The 15,582-nt window shown below is 37.7% G+C and overlaps 4 protein-coding genes, 1 long non-coding RNA gene and 1 pseudogene across 5 annotated transcripts; 5 read left to right on the top strand and 1 right to left on the bottom strand.

Annotated features, from left to right (window-relative positions):
- LOC104733218 (cytokinin dehydrogenase 4-like) lies at positions 3-1,209 on the top strand (the record flags this gene model as incomplete). Its single annotated transcript, XM_010452816.1, has 3 exons — positions 3-242; positions 498-766; positions 903-1,209. Coding segments are annotated over 3 exons (801 nt in total), but the record flags the coding sequence as incomplete, so codon positions are not given.
- On the top strand, positions 1,808-5,250 carry LOC104730349 (CRM-domain containing factor CFM3A, chloroplastic/mitochondrial-like). The gene is made up of 9 exons (XM_010449511.2): positions 1,808-2,758; positions 2,859-3,291; positions 3,378-3,508; positions 3,594-3,953; positions 4,032-4,188; positions 4,286-4,578; positions 4,662-4,721; positions 4,816-4,908; positions 4,999-5,250. Exons 1-9 carry the CDS (start codon positions 1,823-1,825, stop codon positions 5,071-5,073), a joined length of 2,538 nt encoding a protein of 845 aa, XP_010447813.1. The 5' UTR covers positions 1,808-1,822; the 3' UTR covers positions 5,074-5,250.
- On the top strand, positions 5,465-7,540 carry LOC104730348 (spermidine coumaroyl-CoA acyltransferase-like). The gene is made up of 3 exons (XM_010449509.2): positions 5,465-6,020; positions 6,253-6,510; positions 6,771-7,540. Exons 1-3 carry the CDS (start codon positions 5,568-5,570, stop codon positions 7,443-7,445), a joined length of 1,386 nt encoding a protein of 461 aa, XP_010447811.1. The 5' UTR covers positions 5,465-5,567; the 3' UTR covers positions 7,446-7,540.
- Positions 7,596-9,693, bottom strand: LOC104733217 (annotated as a pseudogene).
- Positions 11,713-13,555, top strand: LOC104730347. Its single transcript, XM_010449508.2, has 4 exons — positions 11,713-11,831; positions 12,252-12,359; positions 12,521-13,020; positions 13,113-13,555. Exons 2-4 carry the CDS (start codon positions 12,272-12,274, stop codon positions 13,356-13,358), a joined length of 834 nt encoding a protein of 277 aa, XP_010447810.1. The 5' UTR covers positions 11,713-11,831; positions 12,252-12,271; the 3' UTR covers positions 13,359-13,555.
- Positions 14,312-15,558, top strand: LOC104730346. Its single transcript, XR_758417.2, has 3 exons — positions 14,312-14,423; positions 15,149-15,229; positions 15,326-15,558. It is a non-coding gene; the product is annotated as an uncharacterized LOC104730346 (long non-coding RNA).

Genomic DNA, 15,582 nt, shown 5'->3' with positions numbered 1-15,582 from the left:
TACTCTACAGTGACTTCTCGGCTTTTAAAAGAGACCAAGAGCGTTTGATATCAATGACCAATGATCTTGGAGTTGACTTTTTGGAAGGTCAACTGATGATGTCCAACGGCATCGTAGACACCTCTTTTTTTCCACTCTCCGATCAAACAAGAGTTGCATCTCTTGTCAATGACCATCGTATCATCTATGTTCTCGAAGTAGCCAAGTATTATGATAGCACGACCCTTCCCATCATTAACCTGGTAATATATATAGATCACACTCATACACATAGAAATCTCTTCATGATGATTATCCTCACATGATGATCAGTATATAATCATCAGAACATTATCATCACCATCATCACTAATTTATCCTATGAAGCACAATAAATATAATACTAGATATAAATCATGAATTATATATATACGCTTTAACCGCCGACTCATACAAATCTACGAATCACGGTAACCATATCATCATATTAATTATCTAGCTCATATATTTGTTTGTAGGTGATGGACATGTTATCTAAAACTCTAGGTTTTGCTCCCGGTTTCATGTTCATACAAGATGTTCCTTATTTCGATTTCTTGAACCGTGTCCGAAACGAGGAAGAGAAACTCAGATCTCTAGGGCTATGGGAAGTTCCTCATCCATGGCTAAATATTTTTGTCCCGAAATCTCGAATTCTAGATTTTCATGATGGTGTTATCAGTGGCCTTCTTCTCAACCAAACCGCAACTGCTGGTGTTACTCTCTTTTATCCCACAAACCGAAACAAGTAATTCATTTTAATTCTGTATATTTTTGTTTTGAACGTACGTTCGATGCCATATAAGATATAACAAAAAGTTAAAGTTATGTGTCCCGGTCCCGTTAACGTATAATTAACATGATTTTGTGTTGGTAATATATAGATGGAACAACCTCATGTCAACGATGTCACCGGACGAAGACGTTTTTTATGTGATCGGATTACTGCAGTCAGCTGGTGGATCTCAAAATTGGCAAGAACTCGAAAATCTCAACGACAAGATAATTCAGTTTTGTGAAAACTCGGGAATTAAGATTAAAGAATATTTGATGCATTATACAAGAAAAGAAGATTGGATTAAGCATTTTGGACCAAAGTGGTATGATTTCTTGAGGAGGAAAATTATGTTTGATCCCAAAAGACTATTGTCTCCGGGACAAGACATCTTTAATTAACTTGTTTACATGTAATCTTCTTATTATGTAACTTTAGAACGTGTCTTTAACATCATAACATGCACAGCCAAGGGACAAGTACGTTCATCGTCTAACTAATAAATACTAAATAGCTTAGTCATTTTGGTGTACGCAAGTACTCTACTTGTATTTTTTTCTCTCTCTCTTAATTTTAATTTAATGTGTCTTTTAATACTTTTCGTTGTCGTATCTTGTATGAAATACAGTATGTTGCTAGTCAAAAACAAAGAAAACAAATCATATTGTAGCCTCTCTGAAGTAAACGAACGGAACATTTTCTTTTATTAATAACTTAATACGTGGTTAAAACATTTTCTTTTACTAAATCAGTAACAAGGGACAGTAGTTAAAACATGTAAACAAAAATTATAAATTTTGAAAGTAAATTAGAACATACTTTATTAAGAAAAGAAAAAAAACAATTAACTTAATCATCTAAAAAAGTCACTACTATCAATTGTTTTATTTTATTTTATTCTGTCATAAAATGAAACGGCATGCATGTTGTACTGCTAAATAAAAAACGGAGTGCTCAATGTACTCTGTTTAAACGTTGTCGTTTTAAGAATCGTACAAAACTCTCTTCCTTAGCCAAAAAACTTCATCCATGGCGCTGTGTCAATTCCCACTGAATCTTCACACTATTTCCTCATCCACATCTTCGTCTCCTCAATTCCGTCGTCTTCAACCTCTAGATACCTCTGTAAATTCTAATTTTTTAACTCGTAGACTCAGATTTCGTAGCTTCAATCACACAGTTCGGTATAACACCCGAGAATCGAGTGGTGTCATCATCAGAGCCACCATTGATGTAGACACTCACCAGACGAAGAAGACGAAGAGAAAACCTAAACCGGGTTTCTTCGAAGAAATTAGCGATAAATGGTCTTCTCGAATCAGCCCTAAAACCGAGAAATTGCCATGGCAGAAGCGAGAAGAGCAATCTCAACATCATGAAGAGGAAGGAGAAGAAGAAGAAGATGATGAGGAAGAAGACGAATCAAGTTCGAATCTTTCTTCTGGGTATGGTTTATCTGGTAAGAGAACCGATTCCAATCGACTCTATTCAGCGAGTTTCCCAAGGCCAAGCGGATACATGTCTGCTCCATGGGTTAACAACAACGGTGGGTCTAAAGGAGTTAGCTTTACGACTAGCTCCGAGCAAGGAAGTCAAAGTTCGAGTTTTGATGATGTTTTTACTGTAGATAGATATAGAAGGGGTAACGATTCTAGCAATAGAACAGTAGAATCAGGTTTAGATGATGGTGAAAGAGGGATGATAGATTCAAGGAAAGGTAAGGGAATATGGAGAGCAAGGAAGAGTAATACGGTAGAAGCTGAGAGGATTGTACCAGAACATGAGTTGAGTAGGCTGAGGATTGTAGCTTTGAGAATGGTTGAGAGAGTAAAAGTAGGTTCTGCAGGAATTACACAGGCGTTGGTTGAGGCTATTCATGAGAAATGGGAGGTTGATGAAGTTGTCAAGTTGAAATTTAGTGAGCCTTATTCTCTTAATATGAAGAGAACTCATGAAGTTTTGGAGGTTAGATTCGAATCTTTCGTAAAAAGGAATGATCTGTTGTTCTTCCAGTTGAATTCTGAATAATGCGTTTGGTATTTTTGTTGTTTGTGGTGTTTAACAGAAGAAAACTGGGGGATTAGTGATATGGAGGTCAGGAAGCTCAGTTGTGCTATACCGAGGAATAAGTTACAAGCTCAAGTGTGTTCAATCATTTATCAAACAGAACAATATCGATACAGGCCCTGAGATCCGTCAAAGCGTAGAGGCAAGGAGTTACATACCAGAGGATGCAAATTACCCGAAGAATGTACCTAAAGAACAATTATCTGAGCTGTGTGAATTGAATGATTTGTTGGATGAGCTTGGTCCAAGGTTTCATGATTGGACAGGGTGTGATCCGTTACCTGTTGATGCAGACTTGCTTCCTCCATACGTTGAAGGATATAGGTGTCCGTTTAGGATTCTTCCCCAAGGTGTGAAACCTTGCTTGTCTAACACGGAAATGACAGAAATGCGTCGACTCGCTAGGACAAGCCCTCCACATTTTGCTCTTGGTATGCATAATATCATATAATCTTACTTTCTTTTAGTAGCAGTATATGTTTTCCTAAGTGATTGTTTCTTTATTTATCCTGTTTAGGGAGGAGCAGGGAGTTACAAGGTCTGGCTAAGGCAATGGTAAAGCTATGGGCAAGAAGCACCATCGCAAAAATAGCAATCAAACGCGGTGTGGAAAACACACGGAATGAGAGAATGGCGGAAGAACTTAAGGTTTGATGAATACCTCTATTCTTATATGCATACACACCAATATCTTCCGCGTGCTTACTGGTTTTTTCCTCATTCATTCGTGAAGAGACTTACCCGCGGTGTACTTGTTTCAAGAAACAAAGAGTATATTGTCTTCTACAGAGGCAATGACTTCATGCCCCCTGCAGTTGCAGAGGCATTGACCGAGAGGCAAAAGGAGATAACGGAAGTTCTTCAAACCAAGGAGGATCAAGCCCGGGAAATGGCTTCAACTAGAGTCACACTTATATCACAAGGCAAGTTGTCTAAAACCAAATTACTCGCTGGAACGCTTGCTGAGACTATAGCTGCAAGTTCTAGGTGGGCACCAGATGCAAGCAGCGTTGATATTGAGGAGTTAAAGAGAGAATCAGTTTCCATCAAAAGATCTGCATTGATTAGAGATCTCGAGCTAAGGCTTCTTTATGTGAGTATCACTCTTTTTCTTCTTCTTTTGGTATCTGATTTGCTCTGCCTTGATTTGATGATCTCTCTTTTGTTCCAGGGGAAGCAAAAGTTGAGAAGAGCTGAGAGAGCTTTAGCTAAAGTGCAGATGGATCTTGACCCATCGGATCTCCCAACTGATTCAGAAATAATCACAGAAGAAGAGAGACTTCTTTACCGCAAAATTGGTTTGAGTATGGATCCGTTTCTTCTCTTAGGTAAGCACAAAGACTGTTCTCACTCATGTGTCACGTTGAAAGCCAAAACGATCTGTAAAAAGAATTCGATTTTTCATGTTCTAAAAACATTTTACAGGAAGAAGAGAAGTGTATGCTGGTACCATAGAGAACATGCATCTACACTGGAAACATAGGGAGCTTGTAAAAGTGATAGTAAGAGGCAAATCTCTTCCGCAAGTCAAACATATCGCTATCTCTTTGGAGGCTGAGAGTGGAGGAGTATTGGTATCCCTTGATAAAACCATGAAAGGCTATGCGATCATACTCTATCGAGGAAAGAATTATCAGATGCCATTTCGGCTTAGGCCTTCAAACTTATTGACGAGGAAAAAGGCTTTTGCACGATCCATTGAGCTTCAAAGAAGAGAAGTAATGATGATAATATTTTTTACATGTAACTTATGTTGAAATCTTTCTGTTCTGATCAATATTGGTCTCTTTGTTTTTGTCAGGCACTGAAGTATCATGTTGCAGACCTAGAGGAACGGATTGAGCTGTTGAAGACAGGACAGGTTTGATTAAATTTTTCATTGCTTTTTACAATGGATCATCAATCTCTACTTCAGTCCCTTCTGAGTAAACAAACTATCATGGAAACTGATCCAGGACGAGGATATGGAAACCTGCAAGAAAAGTGATGGAGAGGAGGAAGAGAACTTGTATTTGAGAGTGGACGAATCTGATTTTTCTTCTAACGAGGTAAAATGATACCCTCTTTAAAAAAATTTGATTAGGATATGAAAAAATTACTTGAACTGTCATATCTGAAAATGGAACATTCTGAATCAGGATGAATCTCTAGAATGGGATTCAGAAAAGAATGAAACTTTCTTATCCTCGGTGGAAGCAGAAGAAGAAACCTGAACCGGTAACTTTACTCTTTCATTCCAATTTTGGGACGTGACAATAGAGCCCCTGTTATCTGATTTGAAAATAATAAGATGGCATGGATGTAAATAAACTCGTAATCGAATTCAGAGTTTAATATAAAGAAAAACTGAAAGATGAAAAAAGGAGGATCTTTTGTCTTTATGTTAGTTATTGTGGATGCTGTCTGCATTGTAAGTGTACACAATTCTTATCACATATAGCTTAGGTGTTGGGCTCATGAAGCGGTTCCGTTTCATAAGCCATGCAAGATTAAAATGTGTCTACTCCTCCATGCGTGCATACTACTTTCTGATGGAGGCTACCCACAAAAAACAAAAACAAAACTCTTTTTTTTTCTTTTCTTTAAAACATGCATATCAAGTTATCAACGTGTAATATTAACACAGTGTTAATAACACTTCACTATATAAACAAGATAAAGAGGTGGAGACGACAGCCTTAAATCATATTCACAATTTTTTTGTAAGATGACAGACCAAACCAACCCGAGCCTTCCTCTATTACTCAAGAAGCAATCATTTGAGCTTGTTAAACCCTCAAAACACACTCCTTGTGGAACTCTCTCGCTTTCTAGTTTAGACAACAACCCTCTTAACGAAGTTAGGCACGCAGTAATTTACGTTTTTGAGGCAAATCAAAAGAACCAAAACGATCCGGTCTCTTTGCTTAGGAAGGCTTTGTCCGAACTTCTTGTGTACTATTATCCATTTTCAGGCAGGCTAGTGAGACGAAAAAGTGATCGAAAGTTTCAGCTGGTTTGTAATAGGGAGGGAGTACCTTTTGCGGTCGCTACCGCAGCTCCTGATCTCCCCTCTCTAAACTTTATAGAAAACTTTGTTGATGAAGTTGCGTTGCCGCTTGTGCCAGAGATCGAGTTTAACTACGAAAATGAGATCGGTTATCACCCTCTCGCTATGCAGGTATCCTTTCGTTTATAAAATATGTATACAGGCTTTGAATGGTGATAAATGGGTAAAGCGAACTAATCTATATGTTACAAGGGACTAGACTGTTCCAATGTTTGGGCAGATGGTACATACTAGTTTTTCAGTTTTCTAGTTATATCTATTTATGATTTTTATTCATGTCAGCTATCAAATTATAAATTAATTCCTAATTTCATATCATATATCGGTCTTTTAAATTTTGAAGGTGACCAAGTTTCCTTGCGGTGGATTCACCATTGGTTTATCATTGTTACACGCGTTGTGCGATGGTTTAGGTGTGGCTAGGTTCGTTCATTCTCTAGCGGAGCTGGCCGGCGGAAAGAGTGAGCCATCGGTACTGCCGGTATGGCAGAGAGAGCGGCTAGTTAGGGAAATAGATAATGAACCGGCTAAACTTCCATGCGGTGTCGGTTCTAGAGCGAGTCTTTTGGCAACTTCCCCATATATGTCAAGTAACGATTGGGTATGTTTACATATTTGATCGATAAAATTTGATGTTCTTTAAACGACTTCACTTCACTTTATTTTTTGTTATCTAATTTTTTAGAAAAAAAAATAACTAAAATGGAGAGAACTTTCTAAACTAAAATAGTTCCTGTTTTGTTTTAAGAAAATATCAAAATAGCACTGATATATATATTTTTTTGGGTTTTTACTAATTACTATTCAATAGACATGATCACTTAAGTATAATTATCAATTGTGTACACATACGGTCCACAGGTTACAGAGATAATAAGCATTAAGGATGGCAATATAAAAATGCTTAAAGACACTTTGGTCAGGGAATGCGAAATGCCCAAGGAGACTTTCACTACTTATGAAATTCTTAGTTCGTGCATATGGAAATCAAGATCTCGAGCCCTAAACCTAGATCTTGACAAGATCAGTGTCCTTTGCATAGTTGTGGGAATTGGACATGTTCTTGATCCGCCACTGTCGGAGGGTTACTATGGCAACTCAGTCGTAGACGTGTATATCGAATTAACCGCCAGAGAGCTCCATGAATTATCTATCTCTGACATTGTGAAAATCGTGAAGGGAGCCAAGAAAAAAGCTTATGACAAGAGGTACATCGAGGAGGAGATAATAAACATAGAGAGGATGATTAAGGAGGATGCAAAATCGGACCCGGTAGTCGATGGCTTATTGGTTATGACCGATGTAAGAAATATCAAGTTGTTTGGCTCGATGGATTTTGGTTGGAATGATCCTGTGAATATGAGGTTTCTGACGTTTCAAGAAAGCGCCAGAAACATGGTGATGATCTTGGGACCATCCAAGTTCGATCCAGGAATGGAAGGTGGAGTTAGAGTGGTAATAACATTACCGAGAGATGCAATGGTTAAGTTCAAGCAAGAGATGGATGCTATGTTGCAACTTCGTTCTCGCTTTTGATCTGTCTTTTCCTTTTTATTTTGTCGAGTCATTTTGCGTAACCTTAGCTGCTTCCAACTAAAATATGTAAAGAACTCATCTTTTCTTGCATCTTATTTTCAAATTTTGACAAAACAAAGAAACAAACAAAAATAGCTTTTATGTTATGAATCAAACTGCAGCTGGCTTCCCATCTTTTCGAGGATCACTAACTGCGGTAAGTAAGCCCTTTAAAGGTTTCGATTTTTTCCCAAATTCTTCTTTCTTAAAACTTTGAACAATAAGTTGGACAATAGCTCCAACTGATAGTGATAGCGCCTTGAGATCATGTCCCCTCTCTGCTAAAAACATCTTGGTATCTTCTGGAACCCCTATGTGATCACCATTGATCACCGTGAAGTCCTCATATTCAACGACATTCGGTATCAACTGTAACAACAATAACAACCAAAAAGCATTGAGTATTTTTATTTTGAATGTTCGTAACATTTATTAAATAGTTTTTGAAATATGCATTACCCTATGGTAAACTCTTGCACTCTCTACCGCTTGTAAAGGTTTCATATTCAACACAAAGAAATTAAGGAACACTTGAAGCACCGCCGGAATTATACGCATTCCGCCAGATCCTCCAAGCACTGCCACCAACTCACCATCCTAGTATAAGAAAAAAAGTCGTACGTGGATTGTCATGGAGCGTAGTAAGATCTCATAGTATGCGTATATGAGTTATATGACACGAAAAATGGATAAATATTGATGGTAAACCTTGGTAACTACGAGAGGTGTCATGGAAGATAATGGTCTTTTGTTTGGTTCAATGAAATTTGTAGGCGCTGGAGGAAGCTCGTCGGGAGTGATCTCCGAAGGTACCGAGAAATCATCCATCTCGTTGTTTAGCACAATACCAGTGGCAGGTGATAAAACCCCGGCACCAAAAGGGTAGTTCACGGTTGTGGTCATCGACACAGTGTTTCTATCTGCATCCACAATGCAGAAATGACTCGTCCCATGATCCCTAAGTTGGCTCCACCGGTTCAAATAGTATTCGGATGGGAATGTCGTGTTGTCAAAAATCTTATTACGGATTTCATCCGCGTGATAGTGTTCGAGAGCATTTGGTTCATAGTGTTTGTTACGTTAACGAACTTAGGATCTCCGAGATCCATACGAGCTGCAAACATATGTTTCATTGCTTCTATAAAACGGTGTAGCCCGAGATCTTTTCCCGAAGCAGTGTAAAGGTTCGAGTAACTATCCAGGATATTCATAACCATCGCAAAACCGACTGTACCGCCTGAAGGAGGCGGCATTCCGTAAACCGTATAACCCATTACATCCACAGACATTGCATCCGTAACTCGGACTTTGTAACTTCTTAGATCATCCATCGTTATGATCCCTCCAGCGTTTTTCACATCGTTAACAAGCTTCTCCCCTACTGTACCATTATAGAACGCTCCCGGTCCTTGCTCGGAAATAGTCTCAAGACTCCAAGCTAGTTCCGGATTATAGCAAGTCTCACCAGGTTTCAAAACCTGTCCGTTTCTTGAGAAGACACTCCGAAAACCAGGGTCTTTAAGCATCATCGAAGCGTGGCTCGCTAAAGCCTGTCCGAGATATGGACGTACCACAAAACCTCGGGCCAACTCAATCGCCGGCTCGAAAAGCGATTTCCACGGGAGACGGCCATACCGTTTCCAAGCCTCCTAAAGTCCAGCTATTTCTCCCGGAACTCCCATAGACAAAGCGCCAACGGATTTCGCACTCGTATCGTTCTTATACATATCCTGAATCCATTCACAAGCTACACACATTATCTACTGATATAACTAAATCAAGAAGGATTTGTGAAATGTTTTAATTTACCTTAGAAGCAGCTAAAGGAGCAGTACCACTAGCCATTGGATTAACAACACCCACACATAAAGTAGTAGCTACGGCTGCGTCAACCGCGTGGCCACCTCTTCTAAGAACAGAGGTTTTGTGATGAATGTTCTAAACACAAAACAGTAAGAGTTGTGACGAGAAAAGTCAAATCACTATGCTACTTAAAAGAAAAAGTAGCTTGTCATCATTGCTCCTCGATTACTAGAACTGGAAGTAGTTTTAAGGAGAGAAACAAACCTGAACTTCCGACAAGAAACAGAACAGGAATCAGAACTAGTAAAAGAGCAATCTTTAGAATTATACTCAGTTTCTTCTTCTTCTCTACGACTGTTTCATGTTCGACACTCAGAAGAGGATCGGCAATGGTTTCTTGACCCATCTTGGATATCTATCTCTTTACTTCTTTCGATCTTGAGTACTTGTGATTCCAAGTTTTGGGATTTATAGAAACATAATTTACATTTTTTTAGGCTGCAGGCTCTAATTAACTACCGTCGTGATATGGTATCTCGTGTAGTAAATGTGTGTTAATTCTACACCAACTCTCACGATCGACGTACGTGTGTGAATCCCCAACCATGCACGAACAACTTGATTCCCCAACCTCACGAAGAAGTAAATGTACTACGACTACGAATACGTGTCGTGAAAAAACACAAGATAAAAAACAATACTATTTAATTATCCTAAGAATTATTTGTCACAACCTGCCCAACAAACGTCACAATTAGCGAACTCACTTACTAAACCAATTATTAAATAACAAGTTTAACCTACCCAGACTTGTATAGTAAACCAATACAGTTTGCGCATCATTTTTATATAACCCAAGTGTTTACATAATACATTATTAAATTATTAAATTTCACTAATTTATTAAAAAGAGCTAATTCAAAATTTAGGATGTTGAAATGATTTTGGTGTCGCATTAAGAATATCAAAATTTATATAGTACCTCGCAAGTCACCATGTGCGTAAATAATTACAGGATTGTAGATTATAATCTGAGAACACAATCGTAACAGCTACATTTTGATTATGTGTTGTACGTAACTCTAACCCGCAAGTTAGCATGGCCATAAGAAAAAGAGTTGATTCTTCTTTGATCAGATCAAGTTTCTTTTATTTTCTCAAATAACATTTCTGAACAAAAATAATATTATAACGAAAAAACTTGTAAAAATCATCTTAACATCCATCAAAAGTCTTTATCAAGACTCAAACACGTACAAATTTGTTTAGCTACATTTATAATCAATTTGTTTTAGGCAATATTCACAAAAACTCTAACCCACAGGTACGCATGAGCATATATATGTACAATTTGAGGTCCACATCAAATGCAGTTGGAAGATCTTATGGAAAACGTGTATTAAATCATCACCATAAAATCAGTTTTTTTAAAAAAATGTAACGGTCGGTTGAAAAACTACGAAATTTAAATTTGTTGAAAAGCTTATTAATGATTTAGCTTGTAGACTTGAACCTTCTGTGTCCGTCTTAAATTTTTTTTGGTTGCCCATGTCGTCGTCACCCTTAATGGATGGTGCTACCAAAGCTTAATGTTTTAGCTTGTAGACTTGAACCGTCTGTGTCCGTCTTAATTGTTTTTTTAGTTGCCCATGTCGTCGTCAACCTTTATGGATGGTACTACCGTCCTTCTCAAAACCGCTGTATTCCTTTATTAAGTGTCCATCTTAATATGGCAATTCGTAAGTCTGTCGTGTCGGCAAACAACCCCTAAGTGGCTAATTCTGAAACTCAAACAAATGAAACCAAAGGTAATAAAGTATTAACCAAAAAAGATTAATTAGGTGCTTAAGACTTTCCTTTTTTCTTCAATAAGTAGGCCATCGGACTGGCAGACATACTTACATTCCCTTCTATGAGAGGAGATCTTTGTTTGGTTGGGACGTAAAGGTTTCTTTATTTAATAGAAGCTTTTCAAGATGTTTTATAAACATTCTTCAAGCAAAGAGAATATAGATTTAACTCCTTAATTGTGAGAATAACAATAATGTAATAACTCTTGGTTTGATTTTACGCTTCACCTAAATTGTAGTTTACGATCTGTAATCAATCTACCTATACTGTTATGATCAAAGTGGTAATGAAACCATGTCTTGTCGTGTCATCTCAATTACAATTACTAATTTGGTTCTGTTTATATCCCACCAAATCTTGTTTTGAAGGTTCATACATCTTTTATCAACTTTACATGATAGAAAATGAGAACTTGATTACTGGTTTTTAATTTAAAGGCGTTGATATCGTTTTAAGACTTTTTTAACATTGGCCATCGTAAACGACGTCGTTTTGACACTATTTAACGACGTCGTGTAGAGGATTACAACATAAAGTCTGGAAACGACATCGTTTTTAGGGGGACTAAGCTGATTTAGGGATCCGCGAGGGCTTCGAGAGTTGTGTGCGAACACTCTCTGATTTTGTTCTTCTACAACGAGCGGCGATTTGCGAACTGATCTCCTCCTGATTCTCGTCTTCTCTTTGTCTCCGGTAGCTTTCTCTCTCTATTGTTTCTTCATCAGTTAGCAATTTTTATAGCTTCTTTTGGGTTTTGTTACGGATTCTGCTTTCGTGATTTGGCCTTTTCTTTGCTGCGATTAGTGAACAGTTACGATTTAGGGTTTTAACTTTTGTTTTCTTTCTTCTTTCTTAGATGAAATGATGCTGAATCTTCCTTCTTTAGGTTAAAGAGTTATGCTTTGTTAAAGGAACCTATCAACGTTAAGTTTGGTTTAGTCTAAAGATTCTCTCTCGTTCGTCGATTTTGTATGTCAAAACGTGAAATCCAAACCATGTTTAAGCTTGTAGCTAAGTTAGGTCTTGGTTTGGTTTTGCTTTTACATATTTATTATCGTCTGCTAGATTTGTGAATATCTTCTTCTTCTGCTTGTTTCTACTTTGAAAAAACAGGGATAAGTTTGTAATCAAAGATGGATGAGTTTTTGCAAACGCTTTCAAGCTCGCCTGGCGTCTGTCATCCAGATTGTGTACAAGCAAGCAATGCGCAAGATGATTACGGTAAATATTATCAAATCTTGAATCTTTGAGAATATTAACTATGATTTTGGTGGTTTTAAGTGATTGTTAACTCTCGTTTTTAGTATTTTTCAACAGGTTCAGTCTAAAGATTCATATGAACTGACTACAACATTTTCATCTTTTTTTTTGTTGTCCTGTAGATGCATCTCAATCTGCAGCTTTGATAGCCGTGAGTCTGATTAGCTCTGCAAGGGTTATCTCCAAACTCGACGCTGAGCTTACTGAGTACTCAGCTCAGTATTTGGTGGATTATGTTGGGAAGGAAGAAGTAGAGGGAGAAATGGATCAACCACACTGTCAGTACACTGTGGAAAACCTACTTCAGTATGTGGTTGAAAATGTTTGGACCAAGAAGGAAGATAGGCAGGAAGAAGAGGTTCAACAACGCCCTGATGTCACTGTCAAAGAGTGCCTCCAATTTGCTTTTAAAAAAGGGCTACCGAGAAGAGAACATTGGGCTCATTTGGGATGTGTGTCCAAGGTTCCCCCATTTGCTTGTCAGATACCTCGCGTTCCCATGAATGGAGAAGTGATGGAGGCTACAAATTGGGATGAAGCACTTGAGCTGGCTATGCAACAACCGGTGGGAGCAAGACTGCATGTCTTCAGTCCAGAGTTCGACCGTCGTCTTGGAGAGAAGGTAAAGTGTCATCGTTAGTTAAATTTCACAATTTTCAGAGATTAATGACAAAGTTTAGATCTAATCTTGTTTGATTTTTTCTTGTGTGTTAGGGAATTTACGATGGGCCGTCAGGTAAGGGAACTCGATATGTTGGGCTTAGAGATGTGATAGTTGTTGAAGCGGCGAGGATCAATGGAAAGGATGTTGCGACTGTTCAAATATGCTACAAGAAGAAGACCTATTTTGTCAAAGTTGCTGTAAAAAGTAGGCCACTCCGCTTTAATAGTGGCGACAAGGTCACCAAGCGAACATCACTGCTTGTTGACTACTGTATGCCTCGCTTTTCTATCAACTAAACAAGAGCCTAAGATCGTGGTAAGTTTCCGGAGGTTTTTATGCTAGTTGTGGAACTTGTTGGTTGGGTCCTGTATTAAGAATGTTTTATGAGACTTAATATGTTCTGTTTAAGAAGTTTAAGTATCTTGAAAACCCTATGTTTGTTGTTTTGGAACCCTGTTTGTGGTCTGAATTTAAAGATTGTTTTATGAGACTTTTCTGTGTTTTAAGAAGTTGATCGCTACTTTCTAAAGGTGATGCTACTTTAGAATCGATATGTTGAATGTATCATCCTTAGTGACCTTTTTAAATACGTGCGAGTTTTTGGCTTCAAAGTCGGTCTTATTGTGCAGGGAGTAACGTATTATGTCATACACTAGTTATGTCGTTACTAGTTAGTAGTTACTAGGGTCTATTTCTAAGTGAGTTGTAAAATTTTGCATATTAGTTAATGAGATGATTACATAACTATGTTTCTCTGTTCTGGTCAGTTTAAGTTGTTACGATATTTAAAAAAGTGTCTCTTCATGAAGCTGTTGAAACACTGATTAATGTGGAAGCTTGGTTTAGTTACTGTGCATGACATAGAGTTGTCTAGTAAATAAATCTGTTGTTACTATTAGGAGGAAGAGAAACGTTAATGTGGTAGAATTTCTATAAGGAATATAACAAAGCCCATTCTTATCCAAAAGAGTCCAAACAAGTTCGTAACTAAAATTTAAAATTGCAAAAATACGATGTTGTTTTACGACTTCAAAAGTCTTTTAACATTGGCAATATACCGCAATAATATCAAACGGCGCAGTGTTGAGGTAAAAAATAATTTTAAACGGCGTCGTGACAAGGGTTTCAATGTCCCACTCTAAACCTAGTTTGGGCTTTTGTAGTTTTGATTGTTGGGCTCCTCCGTTTAATGGATTAAAGAGTTAACTCTCAACGACAGCGTTTTTGGACTAACAAGAAACTGGGGGGAAATAGGGTTATGGCTTTTTACATTTGGGTTCTTTGATCTTCTTCAGGCGACTGTCACCAACACCACTGTTTCGGATTCCGCCGTTGTTGTCTCTCTCTCTGAGTCTCCTCCGGTAAATTTTTCTTATTTTTTTTCTCATTTTAGCTTCTGTTTGGGTTTGTTTACGGATTTTGTTTTTTTTTGTGTTGTTTGTGATTTTCTGCGATTAGTGAACTTATTTTGTAGTTACGTTTAGGGTTTTAACTTTTTTCTTGGATGAATAATTTGGTTTTGTTCTAGTCGAAATCTTTCTCGTATGTAGATATTTCTCTGCAATTAGAAATGGTTATGTTGTTGATGTTCAAATGTTTGCTAGTCGTTAGGTCTTGTATTGTTTTTGCTTGTCTCACTCTGTTTTTGTTTTTATGAATGTCTTCTTCTGATCTTAGTAAGCAAATTTCATTATGTGCGTTAGGGTTAAGTAATTGGAGATGGCCCTCGCTACCTCTTGTCATCCGGAGTGCAAACGAGNTTTTTTTTCTTATTTTGTTTCTCATTTTAGCTTCTGTTTGGGTTTGTTTACGGATTCTTTTGTTTTGTTTGTGATTTGCTGCGATTAGTGAACTTATTTGTAGTTACGTTTAGGGTTTAAACTTTTTTCTTGGATGAAAAATTTGGTTTGTTCTAGTCGAAATCTTTCTCATTTGACGATCTTTCTCTTCAATTAGAAATGGTTATGTTGATGTTCCAATGTTTGCTAGTCGTTAGGTCTTGTATTGTTTTTGCTGGTCTCACTCTGATCTTGTTTTTATGAATGTCTTCTTCTGATCTTGTAAGCAAATTTTATTATGTGCGTAGGGTTAAGTAATTGGAAGATGGCCCTTGCTAGCTCTTGTCATCCGGATTGCGAACGAGCATTGAATGCGAAAGAAGATTATGGTAACTTTATCAAAATCTTGAATCTATAGAGTCTTTGCATCATGAAAAGGAAACTGTGAATTTGGGTTTATTTTAATTTGTTTTTTTGGCTTGCAGATGTGTCTCAGTCTGCGGCTTTGGTAGCAGCGGATCTGATAAGCACTGGGCGGTTTATACTTAAGCTTGACACTGAGTATACTCGCTACTCAGCTCAGTTTTTGGTTGATAACGCTTGTCCAAAGAAGGAAGTGATATGATAATGGGAAGCAATGAGGATGATCAAGTGGAAGCTGAGCTTGTTCCTGAGGATGCTATGCTTGTACCAGTTGGACCAATGACAAGGGCAAGGACCAAACAGCTTGCTGGAGCTGTTC

Source organism: Camelina sativa, chromosome 12 (genome assembly GCF_000633955.1).
Source record: "Camelina sativa cultivar DH55 chromosome 12, Cs, whole genome shotgun sequence".
Taxonomy (NCBI): domain Eukaryota; kingdom Viridiplantae; phylum Streptophyta; class Magnoliopsida; order Brassicales; family Brassicaceae; genus Camelina; species Camelina sativa.
Note: the sequence above shows the minus strand (reverse complement) of the source record. Positions and strands in the feature narration are given on the sequence as shown.

Bases quoted from the DNA above. Each gene is read 5' to 3' on its own strand.
- LOC104730349 (XM_010449511.2), top strand. From the start codon at position 1,823: ATGGCGCTGTGTCAATTCCCACTGAATCTTCACACTATTTCCTCATCC. The intron at 2,759-2,858 runs GTTAGATTCGAA...GGTGTTTAACAG, and splicing joins GAACTCATGAAGTTTTGGAG to AAGAAAACTGGGGGATTAGT. The intron at 4,189-4,285 runs GTAAGCACAAAG...AACATTTTACAG, and splicing joins GGATCCGTTTCTTCTCTTAG to GAAGAAGAGAAGTGTATGCT.
- LOC104730347 (XM_010449508.2), top strand. From the start codon at position 12,272: ATGGATGAGTTTTTGCAAACGCTTTCAAGCTCGCCTGGCGTCTGTCAT. The intron at 12,360-12,520 runs GTAAATATTATC...GTTGTCCTGTAG, and splicing joins CAATGCGCAAGATGATTACG to ATGCATCTCAATCTGCAGCT. The intron at 13,021-13,112 runs GTAAAGTGTCAT...CTTGTGTGTTAG, and splicing joins ACCGTCGTCTTGGAGAGAAG to GGAATTTACGATGGGCCGTC.
- LOC104730348 (XM_010449509.2), top strand. From the start codon at position 5,568: ATGACAGACCAAACCAACCCGAGCCTTCCTCTATTACTCAAGAAGCAA. The intron at 6,021-6,252 runs GTATCCTTTCGT...TAAATTTTGAAG, and splicing joins ATCACCCTCTCGCTATGCAG to GTGACCAAGTTTCCTTGCGG. The intron at 6,511-6,770 runs GTATGTTTACAT...TACGGTCCACAG, and splicing joins ATATGTCAAGTAACGATTGG to GTTACAGAGATAATAAGCAT.